The sequence below is a fragment of the Camelus bactrianus genome, chromosome 26, assembly GCF_048773025.1.
Source record: "Camelus bactrianus isolate YW-2024 breed Bactrian camel chromosome 26, ASM4877302v1, whole genome shotgun sequence".
NCBI lineage: Eukaryota > Metazoa > Chordata > Mammalia > Artiodactyla > Camelidae > Camelus > Camelus bactrianus.
The window spans coordinates 29476760-29498711 of NC_133564.1; the positions used below are offsets into that span (position 1 = coordinate 29476760).

Genomic DNA, 21952 nt, shown 5'->3' on the forward strand with positions numbered 1-21952 from the left:
CGGAGCGCGGGGGCGGGGCCGGAGACCTAGGGAGGAGAGAGGGGTGTGATCTTCTCGCGTGAACTAATGGCGTCATCGAAGCGACGGGCCCGGAAGGAAGCAGCGTGCTGAGGGGTGTGGCGGTTTCTGCGGTTGCACTGGAGTTCGGACGAGTACGGAGCGCCTGGAGGGACAGCCTGGTACGCGGCCCCCGCCCCTTAGTGCGCGCGCTGGGCCTCGTTGTGGCTCCGGGCCGCAGCTGATCAGCCGTTCTCCCGGGGCCCCGCCACAGCATCCTCTCTCCCTCAGGAGAAGGGGAAGCCACCCCTTTCTGTCCCGTCTCTTCCTCGCGAGCTCCCGGCCGGGACCGAGCAGAGGCTCTTGGAGCCTCCAGCCCGACCCGAGGCTCTTGGGACTCTCAACCCTCTCTCAGAAGAGGGCAGGGAAGGAGCGCGAGGTGGGGAGGCGGTGACTTCGGGGAGGGAAGGGCTTTTGCAGAAAGGACGCAGTTGCTGATGGGTAGCTGGAGGCCGCACGGTAAAATAAGCGCCTCGCAGACGTCTGCGCCCGGGTTGCGTTAGACCCGGGAGGCAGAATCCGCGCCCTGCGCAGGGGGGCCCAGGCACGCCCGACTGGGAACCTCACTGTCAGTTACGGTAGTTTTTCCAGATCATTCAGTGTTCAGGGAATGAGTCTCTGGATGCCAACTCTTTCGCGTGCTGGTGCCTGAATGCAGTTAGACCCAGGAGCCTAGAGCCTTCCAAGCTTGGGGAACCACCTTTCTCCTACCCATGGACTCGGGGAATCTGGCAGATGCAAAGAGCCAGTCAAGCATAGGGGAGGGAGTGTGGCTTCAGTGTTGCTCAGATCCCTGAGTCGTTTAGGAACGAAGGAATAACGGGAAAGGTGGATGAGAGGCCAGAGAATCCCGCCGTGGAACTCTGCTCGCATGCTGTCCCTGTCGCTCCAGCATCTGAAAGGAGTAAATAATGGTTTCCTTCGAAATGGCAGGCAATTAGGACTGGGAGGCTCTGACCAGAATTACATGGCCACAACTGCCTGTCGTTTGACATCCTCTGTAATTTGGGCCAACATGACTGCAGCTGCCTCTCTTCCCTTTTACTAATATGAGTGGCTCCAGTGACAGCACTTTCCCGTTCACAGGAAGAGAAGGCTGTGTTCTGAACGCTGCCCAGTTGGCACGGGTTCTCCCTTGGGCCATGGCTGTGTCTGGAGCCACCGCCTCTTGGAGGAGGTGGGGGATGTAATTCCACAGTTAAGGAACGGGAGTGTTGACTGAGAACAAGGATGAACAGAGTTGTAGATCTAGAGGCCCCCCGCCCTCCTCAGTCAGACCGCACATGTTTTCCTCTCTTTTTCCCCAGGGTAACCGTTCCCTGATGGCCCAGTTGGGAGCAGTTGTGGCTGTGGCTGCCAGTTTCTTTTGTGCCTCTCTCTTCTCAGCTGTGCACAAGATAGAAGAGGGCCATATTGGGGTGTATTACAGGTAAGGCAGCGACAGGGAGAAGCTGGCAACTTCCTATTAAGTGACTCTCTCTCCTAGTCAATGTTTAACAGACTCTGCTGAAGAGCTGTGTTTGTATTTTGTTGAATAAGAGCGTCTTTTAGATTGAGCTTTTGTGTCAGTGACCACAGGGAAGGGAATACACACACACACACACACACACACACAAATATGTATCTAAATGTAAATATAAAACTTAGTAGTCTAAGTTCATGCCGTGGATGGCGATTGATAAACGTGTACAGAGATTTAGAGACAAAACCTAAAGGCTGCCGTACCTCTGGAAGATCATCTCTGAAATACTGTTTCCTCCTACTTCCCTCTGGAAATCTTGGTGCTAGGAGCTTGCCTCTGATGAGTACCAGTTCTTGATGGCAACTTGAGGAGATATAATTTGGACCTACTCTTTAAAATTAACATTTCAGAACAAATGGAAGAGCCTGCCGGTTGATTTGTGTCCATCAAGGCAGGCGCTAGGATAGTGGCTCTTAAAATAACCCATTATGTCACTATTTTATTGCTCTCTCTTAAAAAAAATGTGTATTTGACTCAAATAACGTAAAGCAAAGAAGCATTTATAAACCTTGGGTTGCTTTCCTTTTAGTAGCCTCCATAACCCAAGTTTTTTGCTTTAAGTCTAAATGAACCCCTTCTTATATGTGCCCCGTGATGCTTTTTTCTGAATGCCAAGAGCAAGTTCTTAAAGTCTGATTGGGTTCCCCTCTCCCCTTTAATTATCTCTTCCCACCATCTGCTTAGATGTCCCCCAAAATGGCTTTTAATTTTACTGTCATTTACATATAACGTGATTAGAAAGATAACTCTACTGTAAAAATATATATATATATATATTTAGATGGTTTGTAAAATGTCCTTGAAGTTATTCTTCTGGTTGTGCATGTCACAGGACTCCAACGTTAGCACCTATATTGGTCACTGTATCACTGAATTTACTGTCCTTATGGATTGCCACAAGCTCAACAGATGTGACGAAACAAAACTGCCTTCCTCTCTTATCTCAAGTAGAGCCAGAGATTCTACTGTCTTGATTCCGCTTAGTTCTATGTGCCAGTTTTTCTCGCTGCAAAAACTTGAGTAATGGTTTTAGGTTTTGCCATCAGGCTTCCTATAATATGAGGGTCGAGCTGAGAGGAAGAGAGGGGTCTGTGAACGTGGCTTTGGCACATGTCACGCTATACTGAATGCGGATGGGGCCGGGGAGAAAGTGGGCCCAGGCGGGACTGATGTAATAGGGACTTTTTGCTGAGCTGAGCCTGCCTCTGTCTCCCTCCTCTGCAGAGGCGGTGCCCTGCTAACGTCCACCAGCGGCCCTGGCTTTCACCTGATGCTCCCTTTCATCACATCGTATAAGTCTGTGCAGGTACTCTTGGCTCGTGGGGTCGACTTGGACGACTGCAGATTTGGGGGCGGGGTGGTGATTGATGCATGATTTGGAATGATTTAGCCATTGGATGAGTGGATGAGTATAATACTGCCTTTTGAAGGAATCATTTCAGAATAAGTCATATGTAATAGATGGACAGACAGACAGACAGATAAAGAAGGAGGCTCCATGAGTCATCTTCTCTGGAATTTTACTTGATTGTTGAAAGAGCTGACTGGGGTCATTGCCTTGGCCACCAATCCCAGCCGAGAATCATTTTTTTCACTTCAAGACAAAGCCAGAGAAGAATCTGTTCTGAACGCGTAGAAGGAAAAGTAGGTTGTATGTGTCTGTGTGTTTTAAACCACAGGCTACCAAGATAGTTGGAAACAAAGCACGGTAATTTGGCTTATTTGAATTTGAGAGATGTGAACATAATTGGGGGACGGGGGAAGAGGCTGAACTTGGTGAAGGGAAGCGACATCTAAAGTGGGAGTAGGGTTAGTGATGATGGATCTAAAGCCAGGCTAAGTTAGACGAGCCGTCTCTGAAGTATGTCCAACTAAGAGGAAGAGGAAGATTTAGAAAGTGACTATTATGCTGACCTTGGGAAATGTCCTGGGGCACCTCATCAGCACTTGCCCCGTATGCCCCTTACTGTGCTGTATGGTTTTCAAAGTGCGTTCATGCACGGGATCTCATTGGAGTCCCAGGTCATCCTGAGAATGGGCTGAGCAGGTTTTATGGGCCGAGAGGTTAAATAAAGAATCTGTTGTTTCAAGACTAGCAAATGGAAGAGACAGAAGTAAGCGCAGGTCTTAGGACTCCTGATCCAGGGTCTTTTCTACCAAAGCATTCTTACTTGTTCCTATGGTAGCTCATTTACAGCAAAGCCAGGGTAGTTACCTTTGTTTGATTTAGCCTCCAACTCTGTAAGTGAGAGGAGTCAGTGGGGATGTTCACCTTTAACGGAGGCAAAGCTTAATACAAATAAATATTCAAGGACAAGGCTATTTAGGATTCCCCAAATAAGTCACTTTGGTTTTTTGTTTGTTTGTTTGTTTCTTTTTTTTTTAAAGTCACTTTGTTTATCACTGCCCACCTTTCAGCACCTTCTGTCTCCCCTATTTCCAGACCACACTCCAGACAGACGAGGTGAAGAATGTACCTTGTGGGACAAGGTAAGGTGCCCAGTAACGCTGTTAAGCCCCAGTGACAGGCAGGGCTTCTGCTGCTGAGGAAGAGACAGGGAAAGGGGAAGCACCCCGTGGTGGTTTTACCGAGTTCCCTGCCCCCGAGCTCCCTGTGTTCCGAGCTGACGAGGTGGTGGAGTGCAGTAGAGAAGGTCACTGGAAGGGCCTTGAATGCCGTGATGAAGGCTTTTAGCAGATGAATGACCTGCTGGAGGAAGATAACTTTAGCACAACTAACTATGGAGAACTGTGGAAAGCAGGTCTGGGGTGACTTTAGGCGCAGGCAGTCCCAAGAGAGCATCAGTGTAGTGGTCCGACTGCAAAGTAAAGGAAGTCCAAACAGGACTAGAGTGACAAAGTAAAGCACACCACGAGGAAGTGCTCGGCAAGTACAGGATCACAGCATCGCCCTGGGCAGCTGCCTGACCTCGTCACAGAGTCGTTGTATTTGGAGGAGACTTGGGTCAAAGAAGAGACTTCAAAGACATAAGCTAATGCAATGGTGAACCTGGATTAGAGCCTAATTCCAAAGTAACAGCTATAAAACACATTATGAAAAGTGTATTAGTCATCTTGGGCTGCCGGGACAGCACACCACAGAGTGGGCGGCTTAAACAACAGAAATCTAGTTTCTCATCGTGCTAGAAGCTCAGAGTCCAAGACCAAAGTGCCAGCAAGGCTGGTTTCTGCTGAAGCCTCTTTTCCTCGCCTGCAAGCGGCTCCCTTGCCGTGTCTGCTCCGGCCTCTCCTCTGCGCATGTGTGGGGAGAGGAAGATCTCTGGGGTCGGCTCCTTCCCTTGACAAGTCCAGCTGGACCAGGGCCCCACCTTTATGACCTTATTTAACCTCCATTATCTCCGTAAAGGCCCTGACTCCAAACACAGTCACATTGAGGGTTAGAGTTACCCCATGTGGATTCTGGAGAACACACAGTTCTGTCCATGCCGGGAACTTTGGGGGAATTTGAAGGACTGGGTATTGGATGATAAGGAATCATTGCTCATTTTCTTAGGTTTAGGAATGCTATTGTGACTATAGGAGACTGTCAACTATTCTTAGGTGACTGATGCTTGCCAAAGTATTAAAGGATAAAGTATCATGACTACAGCTTGCTTTGAAACGTTCAGGAGAAAAAAAAAAGTAGATCGATCAACAGGTAAAATGTGAACAATTGTTAAATTAAATGTTAGTATATGTGTATTAGTTGTACCATTCTTTCAACTTTCCTGTATGTTTGAAAGTTTTTTATAATGAATATTGGCAGGGAAGGGGAAAAGCTGAACCAAAGCAATGGTGAAGACAGAATGAGAAATGGTGACCAGAAAATTCCACTTTTAAGTTCTGAGAACTCCGTGACCTTTAGTCTTTTCCCTTTGATTGCTTTCATCAGAAGTCATTGCTGATTCAGAAGATATGAACTCCTCTTTTCTTACCCCAAAAGAGTCCCTTTTTCCTTGTGGAGATATTTTTAAGACGCATGATTCCTTGGGAGATTGTGCTAGAAGCTCAGAAGGTCTCCAGCCTGGAGATCCATGTGCCCCTAACCTCCCATGAACTCTCCTCCTTTTCTGCCAAGTCACACGCCCACCACCACTTCAAGGAGAGGCACCATATTCCAGAGCTTTCCAGTGACTGCTTGTCCGTGCTTCCTCCCACAGTGGCGGCGTGATGATCTACTTCGACAGAATTGAGGTGGTGAACTTCCTGGTCCCACATGCAGGTACATTCTGGAAGTTCCTTCCCCCCACCCCCACCCCCGCCCACTCTCCCCAGCGTGTCCCCCTCACCCCCACCCCATGTCTGTCCCAGCTTATTCTGAACCTCTCCTCCTCCCAGTGTACGACATAGTGAAGAACTACACAGCTGACTATGACAAGGCCCTCATCTTCAACAAGATCCACCACGAGCTGAACCAGTTCTGCAGTGTCCACACGCTGCAGGAGGTCTACATCGAGCTCTTCGGTAAGAAGGCCTCTCGTCCTGACCTGCCTGCTGCCCCTGCTACCGCGGGGCAGGCCGGGGACTAAGGGACCGGGAGTGGGGAAGAACCTAGTGCTCAGGAAGTGGGCGGTCGCACAAGGCCTTCCTGAGAGACGCTGATGACAGTGGAAGGAAGTTGCCAGAGTGGTCCAGCTCTGGGCGCAGGAGCCAGAGTGGATGGGAGGGCTCAGTCGGGCCTGAAGTGGAGGACCAGGATGGAAATGCGTCCCCACTGTCCCTTAGCATCGTTCTGTAGTGAAGATGGGGGTGGTTCTAGAACCTTAGAGATTACGCAGCCAGCCCAACATCCTCCTTTCAAGATTAGGAACCAAGGCCCAAAGGGACAGCGTCCCAGAGGTGGCTGCTGGCCGAGCTGAAGCGAGTGCTAAACTCCCCTGGCTCTGCTTCAGCATTCTGTCCCCACGCCACCCTGGAGAAGGCACCCGGAGGAGGGGCACCCTGTTCGGGTGCTGAGAACAACAGGAGTCACCTTTCATTCTCCAAGGAGGACAAGGACTGTAGCCCCTCGCAGTTTCTAGAACGTTTGTGACTTTTGGTACTTGGTTTTTTTTGTTTGTTTGTTTTCAACCCTGTACATGTAGAGATGAATAGGAAAATGCTTGAAACAAAAAGGACCCATGTGCTTAAGCAGACACTTCCTGTCCTTTTTTCTGGTCTAACACAGCCCGACTTCAGCAGCAAGGGAAGGAGGCGTTGCAGTCATAGTTACAGCTCTTTTGGGATAAAGTGTTTGGTTTAAACGTGTTTTAGCCAGCGCTAAAAACAAACCACCTCTGCAGCCAGTGGTATGATTATTCTTGACACCAGGGCTGGACAGTGGTTTCTTCATTAAAAGGCCCCTGAGTGAGAACATTCTGCAGAGTAGACAAAGGAGGAGTCATTGGTGATCCCAGTCATCTTTCTTTTTTTTTTTTCTTTTCTTTTCCATTATGGTTTATTACAGGATATTGAATATAGTTCTCTGTGCTATAGGAGAGGACCTTGTTTATTTTATACATAGTAGCGTGTATCTGTTAATCCCAAACTCTTAATTCGTCCCTCCCCACCCCTGCTCCCCTTCGGTGACCATAAGTTTGTTTTCTATGTCTGTGAGTCTGTTTCTGTTTTGTTAGTAAGTCAATTTGTATCATATTTTAGATTTCACATATAAGTGGTATCATGGTATTTGTCTTTCTCTCTCTGACTTACTTCACTCAGTATGATCATCTCTAGGTCCATCCATGTTGCTGCAAATGGCGATACAAGTGATCTTAATTAAGCAAACGGCCTGTTGCACTGTGTTTCAGATTTGGGAAATCATCAGAGGCCCTTATAGCTTTTCTGCAGTAGAAAATGAATCTAAATTCACTTCGTAAGCTTTGAATTCTTTTACTGAGTTTGGATTCAGTGTGCTTTTAAGAAAAATTGGGTAAATTTGCGGGGTTTTTTTTTTTAACCTCAAACTGATAGAACTTTATAAAATATTAGTTTTCTCTCTAGCCACTGTTTTAGAACTTGTGCCGTTAAATGAATTACTTGAAAGCATTTGAAACAACCAAGGACAAAAGGTCTCTAATTTCCATGAAGAGAGAATCAGGATGTGAAATTGTTTTGCATTAGAAAACTTCTCACTGTCTCACAGATGAACTTGGCAGCTTAGAGAAATGTAGCTTTTCATGTACAGAGGAGCCGGGGAAGTGTGTCTGCTCTGAGATGTTTTTCTTTTTAAAGTTTGTTCTTGTCAGCAAGCACCGTTCTGCTTAGAATCCATTTGCACCTGCAGAGGAGAAGCTCGATCCTGTTCCTTGAAGGATCTGGTCCCCTCCTGTCAGGACTCAGAGCCCTGACCTTCATCTTGACTGCAGCTGCCATCACTGCTAACTGCAATGCGTCCTCTTTGCCCATTTTATAAAAATGTCACCCAGTACTTGTTCAGAAGTTTATCTGAAGAACCTCTTTGTGTTAATAGGCATTTATCAGCATAATTGTCCCATATAAACAGCTTAGTACTGGTGTCACTTTGGTAGTAAACCAACTTGCAAAATATTTCTTCCAGGTTTTCCTAGAAAGTTGCTAGGCCAGGGTCACAGGTTTCTGCCTTGACTCAGATATAATTTGGTCTGAGAAACAACTGTATTATTACTTTATGGAGGGCACAGGCCCCCTCACTTAAAGTTTGGTTGGCCTCCTATTTACAATAGACACCATGGAATGGAGTGTTAACCTCCAGCTGTCAAATTGTGAGCCCCGGGTTGGCTGTGGGGTGCTACCTTTATGGGCCTTTCTCGGTGCCAAGAGGCTCATGAGAGCAGGTCCAGCGTGTAAAACATTCAAACCCCTGCTTAGTGATACAGTGGTCGAAGAGAGCACTGTTTGAAATCCTAGCCATCAAAGCACAGTCATTCAACAGCTTCCTTATTTTGGCCTCTCGCTGGCTCAAGCACATTGCTGGACGCTGAGGGCCTCGGTCTGGACATCTGTAAAAGGCAGGAGTTAGACTCGCTGTTTGGCAGAGGCTCCTGGTTCGGCCCCGGTGACCAAGAATGGTCATTTAAAGCAGATGGCAGCTGACAGTAAGGGAGGTGGTTCCGATTCGATGTCCCAACTCGGTTTTGTGGTGGCCTTTTCTTGGGCCCTTCCAGGGTCTTACTGAGGGTCTCACGGGCAGCGGGCAGGGAAGAGCAGACCCGGCCAGAGAAGGCAGCCTTGGTGCTGCTGTTCTGGGATCGCAGCTCGAGGGGGCGGTCAGTTATCTCTCTGCCTCTGCTTGTTCTCGAAACGACTCACCTGTGGATTCCAGACAAAGGAACAGCATCAGACAAGACATCAGAGGACTTGGGCTCGTTTCTGGGACTGGAAATTGTCATTTTCCCCTCGTGTGATTTGATGGAGGTCCTACAGGCATTGGTCCTCCTTGGGGCTTTCCTTGACGTCAGAGTGTTTCTCTTATAGAAACTTGTAAAATTACTAGATTTCATGTGCTTGGCTCTTTTCAAAATACCTAACATGGCCCTTCCACCTTCCATCTTCATGAAAGTTGGGTGCACACCTTCTCTTTTGCTGACTGAAGAAATGTGCTAGTTTTAAAGCTCAGTTCCCGTTTGGAGGCCACAGAGAAGGACGTCCTCGAGCCTGGCTCACGAAGCGGGACTGCACAGGCCTCCGCTGTGAGTCTTGCAGGGGCTCATTAGGTGCCTGGGCTCGGATGAGCACTCTTCATTGGGAGGGCCTTTTGCCTGTAGGTGCATTTTTGAGTTGGTGCTCCCTTGGCTTGTATTCTGCCCCCATCCTTCCCTCCACCCTGCCTAGAAAGTGTCACAGCTCCTTTTCTGTCTTTCTTGATTTCAGATCAGATTGATGAAAATCTCAAACTGGCCTTGCAGCAGGACCTGACTTCCATGGCCCCTGGGCTCGTCATCCAAGTAAGCATGGCCATGGTGGGAGCGCCCCCTCTCCAGGGGGACGGCCTGCCTGTGCAGGAGGGGCACGGACCAGTGAGAGCCGGTCCCTCAGCACCCTCACCTCCCCATCAGGTGCTGTTTTTATCCTTCTCCAGGCTGTGCGGGTGACAAAACCCAACATACCCGAGGCCATCCGCAGAAACTACGAGCTGATGTGAGTGTGCCCTCTGCCCGAGCTGTGACTACCACTCTCTCCCGCCTCCCACTCATCCCACCCCAGGGGTATCCAACACTCTGCCAGGCTGCTAGTCCCCTCTTGAGTGTCTGTCACAGCCCACTGGCCTGCAGGATGGAGAGGGCATGTCAGCATGCTCACCTGGGCTCTGTGACTGTGATTGAGAGCCTCAGAGCAGGGATGCTCTTAAGAGGGCCAGGGGGCCTCCTGTGTGCTTCATGGCTCGTGCCAAAGAAGACTGGAGGGAAAGGTGCCTCAGTGGGCAGGCGGGGGCCTTTTCCTCAAGTAAATCCTGCTCTATTTCCCACAAACGAATCTGGGAGGAAAAGGAGGTCCATGTGACTGTCTGTAGCATATCCGCTTTAACCTTGGACCTGAAACAGGCTTCCAGGAGACAGGAAGAAATCCCAGTCGGCCTCCCTCGGCAGGAGAGTTGGGCTTTTCCAGGGAACGGTGGAGTTCTGCAGAAACTTACCCTCAGCAGCCTCACAGCAGCACCCTTTTCTCCCCTCCAGGGAAAGCGAGAAGACAAAGCTGCTCATTGCGGCCCAGAAGCAGAAGGTGGTGGAGAAGGAGGCAGAGACAGAGCGGAAGAAGGCCCTCATTGGTCTGCATGTGCTTCTGGGATCCCCTTTCGGGGCCAAGGGGCTGGGGAAGGGGGCAAGACTCGAGGAAGCCTGGCCCGTGGTCCTCCGAACCCCTGCTGTACGCAGGGGCGGCTTTCCTAGTCCCAGAAGCAGAGCTGGAATTGTCAGATCACGGCTGGGGGCGTGAGTTTGAGTTTCCGCGTAGCTCTTAAATGAAAGGAGGCCAGCCCGTTCATTCATCATTCACAGCGGTGAGGACACTTAGTTAGCCCTTCCTTACTCTGAGCCGAGGGCTTTTCTAAGCACTTGTACGTGAACTAGCTCGCTCTTCACAGCCCCTGGGTGAGAAAGTCACCATCATTCACCTCATTTTACTGAGCCGAAGCATAGCGAGGTTAAATTACTTGCCCAATGTCACATGGCAAATACGTGGCAGAAGTGGGGTTCAAATCCAGGGACTCTGCTCCCAAACCTGGGTTCTTCACCGCTGCACCCAGCTGTCAGCCACAAACCCAGCTACTTCCTGAGGGAGGCAGCAGGAGGAAACTTGTTAGGGAGTACCGTGATCCTTAAACTGCTCCTTTGGGAGACATGCCCTGTGACTTAGGAGCGAGGTCAGGGTTTGCTCCTGGCTGTCACCCTCTGATGTAGGGCTCCTCCCTTGGGCCCAGGTCTCCCTCATTCCTGTCTCATGCTGCCGCTGAGGTCCTGTGCTCACTGCGGATTCCCTCTCCGCCCCATGGGCCTCCGTGCTGCCCTCTGGGCCAGTGGCTCTTCACCAGAGCTTGCCCAGCCCTCTGCATAAGGGACGCGGATCAGGCGAAAGGTGCGGTGTAGTCAACCTTTTGACATATCAGAGCGCTAAGCCTTTGTCCACCTTGTTAATACAGAGGCAGAAAAAGTGGCTCAGGTGGCAGAGATCACCTACGGGCAGAAGGTGATGGAGAAGGAGACGGAGAAGAAGATCTCGGAAATCGAAGGTGAGCCAAAGTGAACTTCACGCCTGCCTTTCCCTCCGACCCCACTCTGAGGCCAGGGGGTGGGAGAGTCATTTCCTTGGCTCTGTAACCTGCTCTAAGATGTCATGACTTCTTTGGAACATCACTTGTTCTCTGTGTGCTGACTCGAGTCTGGGGGAGAGTCGAGCCAGGCTGGCACTCATATTCCACTTCCGAGAGATTCATTCAGTCAACAAACGTTAGCTGAGTGCCCTCAAGACCCTTATGCGAGGCTTAAGAGAAGGGAACCCTCCTGGGCCCTGCTGTCTTGAGCTCACAGTCTGGCATTGGGAGGAAACCAAGGAGCGAGGTCAGAACAGCAGCTCTCTCCCTCCTGCCTTGCCCTCCTGCTCCTGGAATTCTGTCAAGACTGTGGCTTTGGCCTCTAAGTCTGCTCTCAGATCCCCATGGTTGTTAAGCAGGGTGTGAAGCAGACACTTTTTCAGCACCAACAACCCAAGCTGGAGAGAAGCATTTTCTTTGCCAGCTTTTCTTTTTTCTCACCTCTTTTCATTGGAGTATAGTCAGTCTACAGTGTTGTGTCAATTTCTGGTGTAGAGCACTGTGCTTCTGTCATACATGGACACACACATACTCGTTTTCATATTCTTTTTCACCGTTTGCCAGCTTTTCTGAACATGACTCACCTTCAGTTCCCTGCCCCTCAGCCCTCACCTCACTCCCACGACCCATATTCTGCTCCAGGGGGTACCTTAAACGGAGCAAATCAGACAACAGAAATGGGACCTCCAGGCCCAGCTTCAGGTGACGAGTGCTGTGTCCAGTCACAGCACGATGGGGCCTGTCGGGCTTTGTAGCAGCTCCTCACTGGGGAGCCCTTAGCAGAACAACATATGTTTATTTCTTATAAATACGGGTCATCAGGTGCCAAAACCAGTTGAGTTGGCCTCCAGCAGCCAGAGCCTCAACCAGCCTGCAGGCTCCTCCCACCCAGGGCCCTGCTGAGGGTGCAGTGGGAACCCACCCACAGACCCAGCTTCTGCTACAGGTGTCATTCCCACGAGGCTGGCCTCATTCCCAAGGCCGAAGAGTCAATATCAAAAATTTTGTGTCAGTTTGACCAAAAGCTGGTCTCAGCACATTAAGGAAGCGTATTGCTTGCATAGTAGAAGCTTAAATAGGTCTTAACCCCATAGAAAACAAACTTATGGTCACCAAAGGGGAAGAGGAAGGTAAGTTTGAGATTAGCAGATAAAAACTAATGTATATAAAATGGATAGACAACAAAGTCCTACTGTATAGCACAGGGAACTACATTCAATATCTTATAATAACCTACAATGAAAAAGAATACATATATATAAAACTGAATCACTTTGCTGTACACCAGAAACCAATACAACATTGTAAATCAACTATACTTCCATAAAAAAATATAAATAAAATAAATAGGTCTTAACCCAAATAGGTGTTAGTCTGGACCACGACCTGTAATTCCCTTAGAGTTGTGCCAGCTTAACCACCGTAAATGAGAACCTTTTTGGAATGACTGATGGAAACGAAAGGGAAATGAAGTTGGGAGAGTGGCTGAACTGTTTCGTTTATGGCGGTCGGTTTTAGGACGGATCTGCCTCTGGCTGTGTCCGGAGCCTTCTTTGGGCTTCTCTTGCTTTTGCTGAGAGTACAGAAGAGTTGAGGTGGAGAGCTCAGAGCCTGAAGGTTGAGGCGGGGGTCCCACCCCACTCCTCCCAGGCACAGAGCTACCACAGGAGTAAACAGGTAGAAAGAGGAAGCGTCTCTGGGTGGCAGTGCCTTTCTCGACGATGCTGTCGAAGAAGACGTAGTCAGGCACAGCCACAGACTTGCTCAGAGCTTGTCTCCACTGCAGTCAGAAGCTGTCTCTTGGTTGATTTTCACAACAGCTTGCAAAACTGGAAAAAAAATGCCTTTTTCCCAGTTTCATCCATGAGGAAATCAAAGCACAGAGAAATAAGAGCCATCTGCCTGAGGTCACAGAGGCAGTCGGGGAAGGTGGCCGGGCGCAGCCTACTGATCACCTCGGCGCTTCAGTGTGCTGTGTTCTTCCCTTAAGATGCCGCGTTCCTGGCCCGGGAGAAGGCGAAGGCGGACGCCGAGTGCTACACGGCCATGAAGATAGCCGAAGCGAATAAGGTAAGCCCAGCGCCGCCTGCGGAGGGGGGGGTCTCTGGGTCCGGGCTTACACTGCCTGAGAGTCCCTGGTGTCCAAGACCACCGCCCCGCAAGCCCCTCATGGCCGGAAGTGAGGACCCCTGTGCTGGGTGGGCCAGGGCCTTCCCTTATGTCTTACCTGGGCCTTGATAGTTTAATTTTGGTGTTAAACACAGAAATCCCTAAATTTCTCGTGGTCCTCAAGGTGAGACCCTCCCTGTGAAAAGCGAAGGGGCGCCACCCACAATTTCCCAAACCTGGCCCCACAGACGTCTTCCGTCCTTTTGTTTCCTTGCAGCTGAAGCTGACCCCGGAGTACCTGCAGCTGATGAAGTACAAGGCCATCGCTTCCAACAGCAAGATTTACTTTGGCAAAGACATCCCTAACATGTTCATGGACTCTGCAGGCGGCCTGGGCAAGCAGTTTGAGGGGCTCGCTGACAAGCTGAACTTTGGCTTAGAGGGTGAGCCCTCAGAGGCAGACGCTGAGGAGAACTGAATGTTTCTGGACACAACCTCAGAGGACACTCAGAGAGATCTTTATTTTTTACTGATGAACCAGGATGCCCCTCCCTTCCACCCAACCTTTTGACTCTCTTCCACGAGCCATGGTGAAAAAAGAAGACATGGACTTAAGTCTATTCCCCTTCCTGGGAAGGGAGGGCAGGGATTGGTGATTTGGGGTTTTATTCAGGTAAGTAGGTTATATGACTTCTGTTAAGATTTGTGAACCCTGGGTTAGACCTTTGACCTCCAGATTCTGATTTTCGCCCTTTTGAAGCTGGCTTAATTAGGGATGCTGTCAAAGAGGAGTGGGAGAAATACAGGGTGTTGCCTCCAGGTGATTTGATTTCCCTTCTTTGGGAAAAGGTAGTCCAGTGTTCTCATCCTGCCTCCAAGGTGGGAGATGCCTGTGGGGGAGGCTCAGTGACTGAGCAAATGCGAGCTTATAAGTTTGCCAGCAGGGCCCTCGAGAATGCTGGCTTTCCTGGCATTGCTGTCGGTGCGGACATGAGCTGCCACAGAGCTGCACTTTCTGGCAAGGAAGATCTGGTGCTAGGTTTTGCAAGCTTTTCTACACACCGGCCTCGTGGCCCCAGGGCTTGAAGAGTGGTGGCTTCTGACTCCATTGCCCAGAGTCAGGGTTTGGTCACCACCACACAGTTCTTTTTAAAACTTTTCACCTATTCTGCGAGTTGGTGTTTTCTCCTCTTAACCTGTTCATTGGTTCTGCTCAGCATCAAGAAGATGGAACAAAGATCTCAAGCGTCTTCAGAGCTGTTGAAGTGGAACCATGGTATCCATTAGCCACTGAGCACCTGTTTGGCAAATAATGTGTGTTCCTTGGGATCAAGTGTCTTTTCATGTTGAGTAGCTTCTCTGGGGGAAGAAGAAGGGTCATCCAAAAGAGTTCCCAGTCGCAATGCCTATGGCTCGTGCTGGGAGTTCGTCTGACATAGTGACAGAAGGAAGCCCATTCTCTACGTGGTACGTGTCTTGAAACCCCAGGCTCCCAGGTCCCACACGGGGGTCACACTGAGTGTGAAATCTCCAGGGACAGCTGTGTGGGTGCAGGTCAGAGTTCACGCCCGAGTCCCTGTGTTAGAATGGCTGCATCAAAATCCATTCAAATGTTTTTCCATTACTAACTAGGCGATTTGGATGGGGAAAGCAAACATGAAGAAAAGGTTTTCTTATGTCCTGAAATTGGAGGCGGGGTGGGTACCAGATTGCTAAGTGGATGGACTTGCCTGCGCATCGGGATTGGCTGTGACAGGCTCCGGCGTGGGACGTGTTACTAGCTTTGTTATCAGCTGTCCCCACCGCTGTACCCCTCTTCCCTCTTCCCTCGGGGAAACTCTGAGTGGAACTTTCTGGCACAGATTGCCATCTCATTTTCAGTCCCACGCCCAGACTTCTGATTTATCAAATGGCCCCAAAATTCGAGCCAGCTTGCTCCTAAGTAGCACGAGGCTCGTTGGGAACTCAGGAAGCATTCAGCCTGACCAGGAAGAAACAAAGGGTTAACTCCTCTCAGTTTAGATGTGGCCCTTCTCTGGTCTAATTTCTGAGACTTAGAATTCTCAAACCACTGGTCACACTTTGTGCAGGCAGCCGAATGTTCCTGGGCAGGATGGACTGTCATGCGCTCAGAAGTCCTTCCAAGAGGCCATTAGTCTCCTAAGACCAACGTAAGGTATCCATTACTAAGATACACTCACGCTCCTCCCACTTCAGTGCCATCAGTCACCGGTCAGGAGCAACATGTCACCTCCAGCATCCCTGATTTGCATATTTATCTGCTTCTCTGCTCTGAGACTTTCTACCCAAGCCTCAGAAAACACTACTTCACTGCAGTGGAACACGAAGCAAGGCTGTCTCAGCCTCTGAACAGCACACTTGCTTAGGCTCTTAACTGGAAAGTCTCTCTAATACTAACATTCTGCGACAGCTTGTTCCTTGCCCTGGATCACAAAGGAGCCTCACTGAAGTCCTGCTGCACCTGCCCCCCTCAAGGTTAATGTCACTGCTGCTTTAAGCAAAAATATAACCATTGTAGTACCCATCAGTTTAAATCCAATGGTTGTCTGTACCTGCCTGAATAGTAAAACCATGGAAGTCTGCCATGTCCTTAGCGTGGGACATCTAACCAGTCTGTCTGTGTGACTTTCATGTCTTTAAGAACACTTAACTAGAAAACCTGATCTGAAAACCTTTAAATTCTAAACATGGAAAATGTGATCGCCTGCAGTTTTGTAGGCAGTAAAGTCATGGCTGCTATTTATAAATGGAACTTCTATCAAAATAAGTAATTGTTTATAAAATTCAGTTTTTGTAGGATTTTTCCAAGGAAAAGTCACCTTGGTTGAATGTTTCTCACTCATTAAACTTTGCAGAAGTGATTCATATTCAGTACTGTTTTTAATCACTTTTTTAATATCAGGACAGAATGTTTGAAAGGAATCCAAAGTGCGCTAATAACTTTTGTGTGACTAAAATAAATTTGGGAGACTCTCTGATCATATTAAGTTGAGGGAGGAAAAAAATTGTGAAAGAACATTAGCAATACAATTATCTCAGTATCTGCAGGGGGTTGGTTCCAGGACCCCTGCAGATACCAAAATCCTGGGATGCTCAAGTCCCTTATATAAAATAGTGCACCATTGCCCTCAGTATCCACAGGTTCTGTATCCATGGCTACAGTGGGCTGACTGTATGAATCAAAAAAAGGTAGATGTTTATAAAGGATCTGTTGCAGTTTCTATGTATGGGTCTATGTATCTTTCAATATGGACAGCATTACCATTTATAGAGAGCGAATAGTGAAGGTGAGATCGTCATAATTAACTGGCTTATTTAAGTTCAAGGATAAAAGTGTATCCTGACTAGTGGCTACTCTGTGTCTGGGAACTTAACCACTTTCTACTGAGTGGAGTTTTAGCCACTGTTTCCGTTGTTTTTTTTTAAAAGAGATAATAGCCAATCATTTTGTGTTTGTTTCCCATTCCTCTTTATTTCTGCTTTTGTGCAAGCTGGTGATTGAACAGTCAAAACTAATTCTACTTTCAGAGAGGCCTGAGGGCTTAATGACCGCCTTTGTCACTGAGAAATGATTCTTGTTCATCACTCTACAAATGATATGCTGGATTAACTGCCTTGGGTTGATAGATGGAGGAACTGTTTTGAACAACACTAAAGGTGTGATTTTATGTCTCAGTTTTATTTTCAGTCTTGCTAAATAAAATGAGTCTTTATATTTTTTTATTAAAGTGAAATTTAGCAATAGCTAATATTAGGCTAAGTGATATAAAGAGATAAAACATCCTTGCCTAGTAGAGTTAAGTCAAGACTGCCTCCAGAGTATACTCAGATGAATATCTATCTGCATTATTAACTTGGAAACAATGAACAGCTAATTTGTGAACATAGCATAATTCCTGGTATGTGCTAGAGAGATTTATCATAAAGAATCCATATGCTGGGGGGGGAGGGCATACTCAGTGGTAGAGTGCGTGCTTAGCATACACGAGGTCCTGGGTTCAATACCTGGTACCCACCCCCTTAGAAATTTTTTTTAAATAAAAAACCTAACTCCCCCCCGCAAAAGAATCCATATACTGTTGCAATTCTGCTCCAAAGAGCAGAGATACTTTCAATTGGCCCAAAACTCATTTTGATATCAATTCAATGAGAAAGTCCCGGTCTCTGTTTGGGAAAGCTGCCCAGCCTAGAGTTGCCGAATAAAATACAAGATGCCTAGTTAAATGTGATGTTCATATAAACAATGAATAACTTTTAGTATAAGTATGTCCCAAATGTTGCATGAGACATACTTAAACTAAAACATTATTTGTTGTTTATATGAAATTCGCATTTAACTGAGTATCCTGAACAGTTGACCCTTGAACAACCTGGGTCCACTTTTACATGGATTTTGTTCAGTAAACATGTACTACAGGACTATACAATCTGCGGTTGGTTGAAACCAGAGATACAGAACCACATATCCGAGGGCCTGCTACAAAGTTATGCTAGGATTTTCCTCGGTGCCGGGGCCAGTGCCTCTAACTCCTGTGTCGTGCAAGGGTCAACTGTCTTTTTATTTGCTAAATCTGGCAATCGTAGCCCATGATTTCTCAGGGGTTTTTTTAATGGTGCTCCCAAACTGTTCTCTATTGGTTTGAGAGCTATAACAGAAATATTATGACTCTACAATTGAATAGGTAAGTTAAGAATGTATTTACTAGAGTTAAACTGCCAAGATTCAAATCCCTACTCTACCACTTCTTAGATGTATGGTCTTGAATAAATTCTTTACCCTCTCTGAGACTCAGTTTCTTCCTCTATAAAATGGGTTGAATGGATGAAATGAAGTAACAGATGTGAAGGGGGTTAGAACTCTGCCTAGCACGCACAAGTGTTCAAAAGTAACTTATTTTCAGGCATCTGGAAAAACAGGCTAGAAAGCACGCAGGTATAAAGTGGGTACCACTAAGTGGGAAATCAAGCAGATATGATCAACATAGACGAAGATTACAGGTAGGCTAGCACATAGAGAAAGGAAGGGGCAACACTGCAATGCAGCAAACAGTATTGAGAATATGTAGCAATGTAGTAGGTGAAAAATTAGCCAGTTTGGCTCTGTTGAAAGGAATTGCCCATTTCTGGGCTCCAATTAAAAAAAAAAAAAGGAAAAAAAAAAGATTTGAAGAGGCTAGAAAGAAAATGTTAAACCCAAAAGAAAAAAAGTAGTTAAAAATTAAGGCTTATGGGACCCCAGAAAAGGCAGGAGTTTAGCGACTTTATGTTCATAAAAGTTGCATCATTATACAACACAGGGAATATAGCCAATATTTTAAAATAACTGTAAACGGAGTATAACCTTTAAAAACTGTGAATCACTATATTGTACACCTGTGACATATAACATTGTACTTAGGTTTAAAAGGAAAAAAAAGTTGCATCATGGTCAGCTAGATATTGTCTAGCTGCTCAGAGACCAAAGAAGAGGAAATCAGCTCGCAGAACAGAGCATTTAAAAAGATTTTACTTAAAATAAGACTGGCTAAAATTTGAAACAGGGAGAAGTGGTTATCTGCAAAGAGAAAATAAATAAATCCAGGGATTAGCACAGATAACATTTTCTTCTCTGACGGGCTTCAGAAATTGGGGAGCCTCTATGCTGTTTGGGATGGTTTAAATGTCATTCTCTCCATATGAAAGATCAGATGATCTCTAAAGGTCCTCCCCAGGTCTAGGGTTCTAGACGCCATATTGACATTTCAAAAGCCAAATATGACAGCATGTTTGCAGAAGGATTGCTGTCATGGCTTCCCTACCTGAATTCATTTAAACTGGGACGTGGGCACTATTTTTCCGTTTCTCTTCAGAGCCAGGTAACCTGGCAACAGTGATTTTCTATTATTTTATCTTTGTTTTTCATTCCCTGAAAGAATCACAGTAAACTCAGAAGGAAACAATTTTAAAATCCACAAATGTTTTTCTCATGATTCAAGGCCTTAGACTACAGAGGCCAATGTTTTACAAGCTTGATGGCATTTGTGGGAAGTATACTAGATTTTTATTAAACTGTTTATAAAATCTGTTCCTCTGGGTATTTGGCTTGCTAAATCTTTCTTTTCCCCTTTGTCCTAGCAGACTGTTGGCATGATTTAAAGACAATTACTGATGATGAAGTGACTAGACTTGCATTTTTCAAGGGTTAAGTGGTAGGGAAGGATGAAAGGTTCAATTAGATGGTTGATGTCCCACGAAGAGGAAGAGAAGAAACTGAAAAAGAAAATAAGGAGGGAAAAGTGGGATAAAATTAACTCGAAAGCACAGCTAAGGCATTAAAAAAAAAAGTAAAGAAATTGGAAAATGTGAAGTGATAATAAAAATGGGGTCTCATGATCTTCTTGTCTTTACTTCCTTTCATAAGGTCATAGATGGTTAGAGATGAAAATATCTTAGAAATGAATCCACAATAAAGCCGGTCCTACTCATCTTGGTCTCCCCCTGGCTCCTTTATAGAGAAAAATGCCTCAATAAATGTTGACTGAACATATAAGCAGGGGTGAGGGGCCTAACATTCATTGAACACTTGCTTTGGGGGAGCACTCTGCTAAGTGTGTGTCACATTACCTCGATTGATTCTTACTGCAACTCTGAAGGAGGTGTTGACTCCATTTGATTAAAAAAACTGAAAAGTTCAGTAACTTGTCCAAGATCACGGTTTAGTGATGAAACCAAGATTCAACTTGTATCAATCCCATACCACAGCTATCCTTATTAACTTGAAAGCTTAAATCACTCTTCTGATACTTTTCTGGCAGCCACACTCACACACAGCATTGGGGTGGGGGGTTGATCTTGTAATTCAAAGACCTGATCTATTAAATAAAGACACTCCTACATGTTGTCATAGTGACCTATCACCTGGATTAGGCATCCCCTAGAGGTCCATGAAGTATTTACGGTTTTTAAAATGTTTTCCAAACAGTGTATCAATTTAAGTACGTCATGCTCACCCAGTCCTTCCTCATCCCCATCACCTTCACCCCTCTGTTCCTCCCACTGCTGACTGCTGGCTAGCACCTTCCAACCTTGTATTTCTACAACAGGCATCTATTCACACCATGAAGGGCTATTTTGGTCATTTTTAAATCTTTATTACTCTGACAAGAAGTAGAAATTATCAAGTCCAGAGACATTTGATTAGAACACAATTACTGTTAATGTCGTTGGCAACCCTAGTCTACAGATAACCCAGTTTTGTGTACCTGGTAAATGGAGACTTCCCAAAAAGAACTCCTTGAGAAGTTCTGCTCAAAGTGGTTTTCCCAGAGCAGACATGTGAAATTCTGTCTCAGTTCCTGGGGTCTGGGAAGACGGTGAGAGAAAAAAGTACGAATATTGCCCTTTCTTTCCAGAAGGCTGGAAGTAAGCCCAGTCACCTCAAGATAACCTGGAGAACAACCTTTAACCTTTCTCCAACATAATAGCATCTCATTTATTAAGCTGAATTAATGTTTAAGAATCTTTCAATAGTACAGCCAAAAGGGCTTTCGTTAACAAAACTGATTTCTACTTGCGCCTGGCACCTACTTCACCATCTGACTATGAAGTTTAGCGTTTTCCTGTGTTGGCCATTGTATGGTTTGGCTCCTCATCGTGTTTGTGACCTCCATAACGCTCAGAGCTGGACACGCAGGAGACTCAGGAACCGGGCTGTGTGCTGAGCTCAGGCTGGTCTGTCTAAAGCTCTCCTCCCTGCAGGTTTCCTCACTGGGAAGGCAGGCAGCACCAGCCACCAGCGGGACTGACCAGCTGGTACGTGGACAGTCCAACTGAGGCTTGCTGTAAGTCCAAACTACACACCGGGTTTTGGAAATTAAGCACAATTAAAAAAGAATTAAAATATATCATTGTTTTTCTATTGGTTACATATTGAAACCTTACTCTGGATATACTGGGCTATATAAAATGTATTCATTAATTTTTTTTCACTCTTTATATGCCTATTAGGAAATGTTAAATTACATATATGGATCGCATCATACTTCTATTGGGCAGCACTGGTCTAAAGGATGACCAGAGGAAAATACCATGTTCTTTAGAAACAGTCTTCTTTTATACCTCTTAAAGGTTCCTCCCGAGAATCATCTGAGATAAAAGCCTGCTCTCCCGCCCCAGCAGCTTCTCATCCTGGTCTCCCGGCAAAGGACCCCGGGAAGAGGATCTCGGAAATAGGCAGCGTTTTCTGCAATCCTTGAGGGCGGCGGGGGCGGCACAAACGGCGCGGGCGGCTGACGTAGAAGACCCGCGGGGCGGCCCCGGAATGACAAAAAGAGCGCCCACGCACTCGAGCCCGTTGCTTTCCGCGGTGACCTCCCCAAGATGGCGCTGCCGAGGGGGGCGGGGCCGCTTGCCACACGGCCAAAGTCCCGCCTCTGCGCCGACAATTGGCTGAGACGACTTGGTGGTGAGCGGTGATTGGGCCACTCGGAGACGTGAGC

At 47.0% G+C, this 21952-nt stretch overlaps 1 protein-coding gene across 5 annotated transcripts; it reads left to right on the forward strand.

Annotated features, from left to right (window-relative positions):
* Positions 1-27: 27 nt before the first annotated feature.
* ERLIN2 (ER lipid raft associated 2) lies at positions 28-16340 on the forward strand. Of its 5 annotated transcripts, none has more exons than XM_010949146.3 (12): positions 28-179; positions 1365-1486; positions 2804-2885; positions 4023-4069; positions 5740-5801; positions 5918-6043; positions 9410-9483; positions 9618-9676; positions 10213-10304; positions 11175-11264; positions 13336-13415; positions 13732-16340. In XM_010949146.3, exons 2-12 carry the CDS (start codon positions 1380-1382, stop codon positions 13930-13932), a joined length of 1020 nt encoding a protein of 339 aa, XP_010947448.1. In that variant the 5' UTR covers positions 28-179; positions 1365-1379; the 3' UTR covers positions 13933-16340. The 5 variants fall into 5 exon arrangements, with proteins under 5 accessions (XP_010947448.1, XP_045368573.1, XP_045369295.1 ...); XM_045512617.2 differs by lacking the exon at positions 28-179 and adding an exon at positions 191-436; XM_045513339.2 differs by lacking the exon at positions 28-179 and adding an exon at positions 493-516.
* Positions 16341-21952: the final 5612 nt, after the last annotated feature.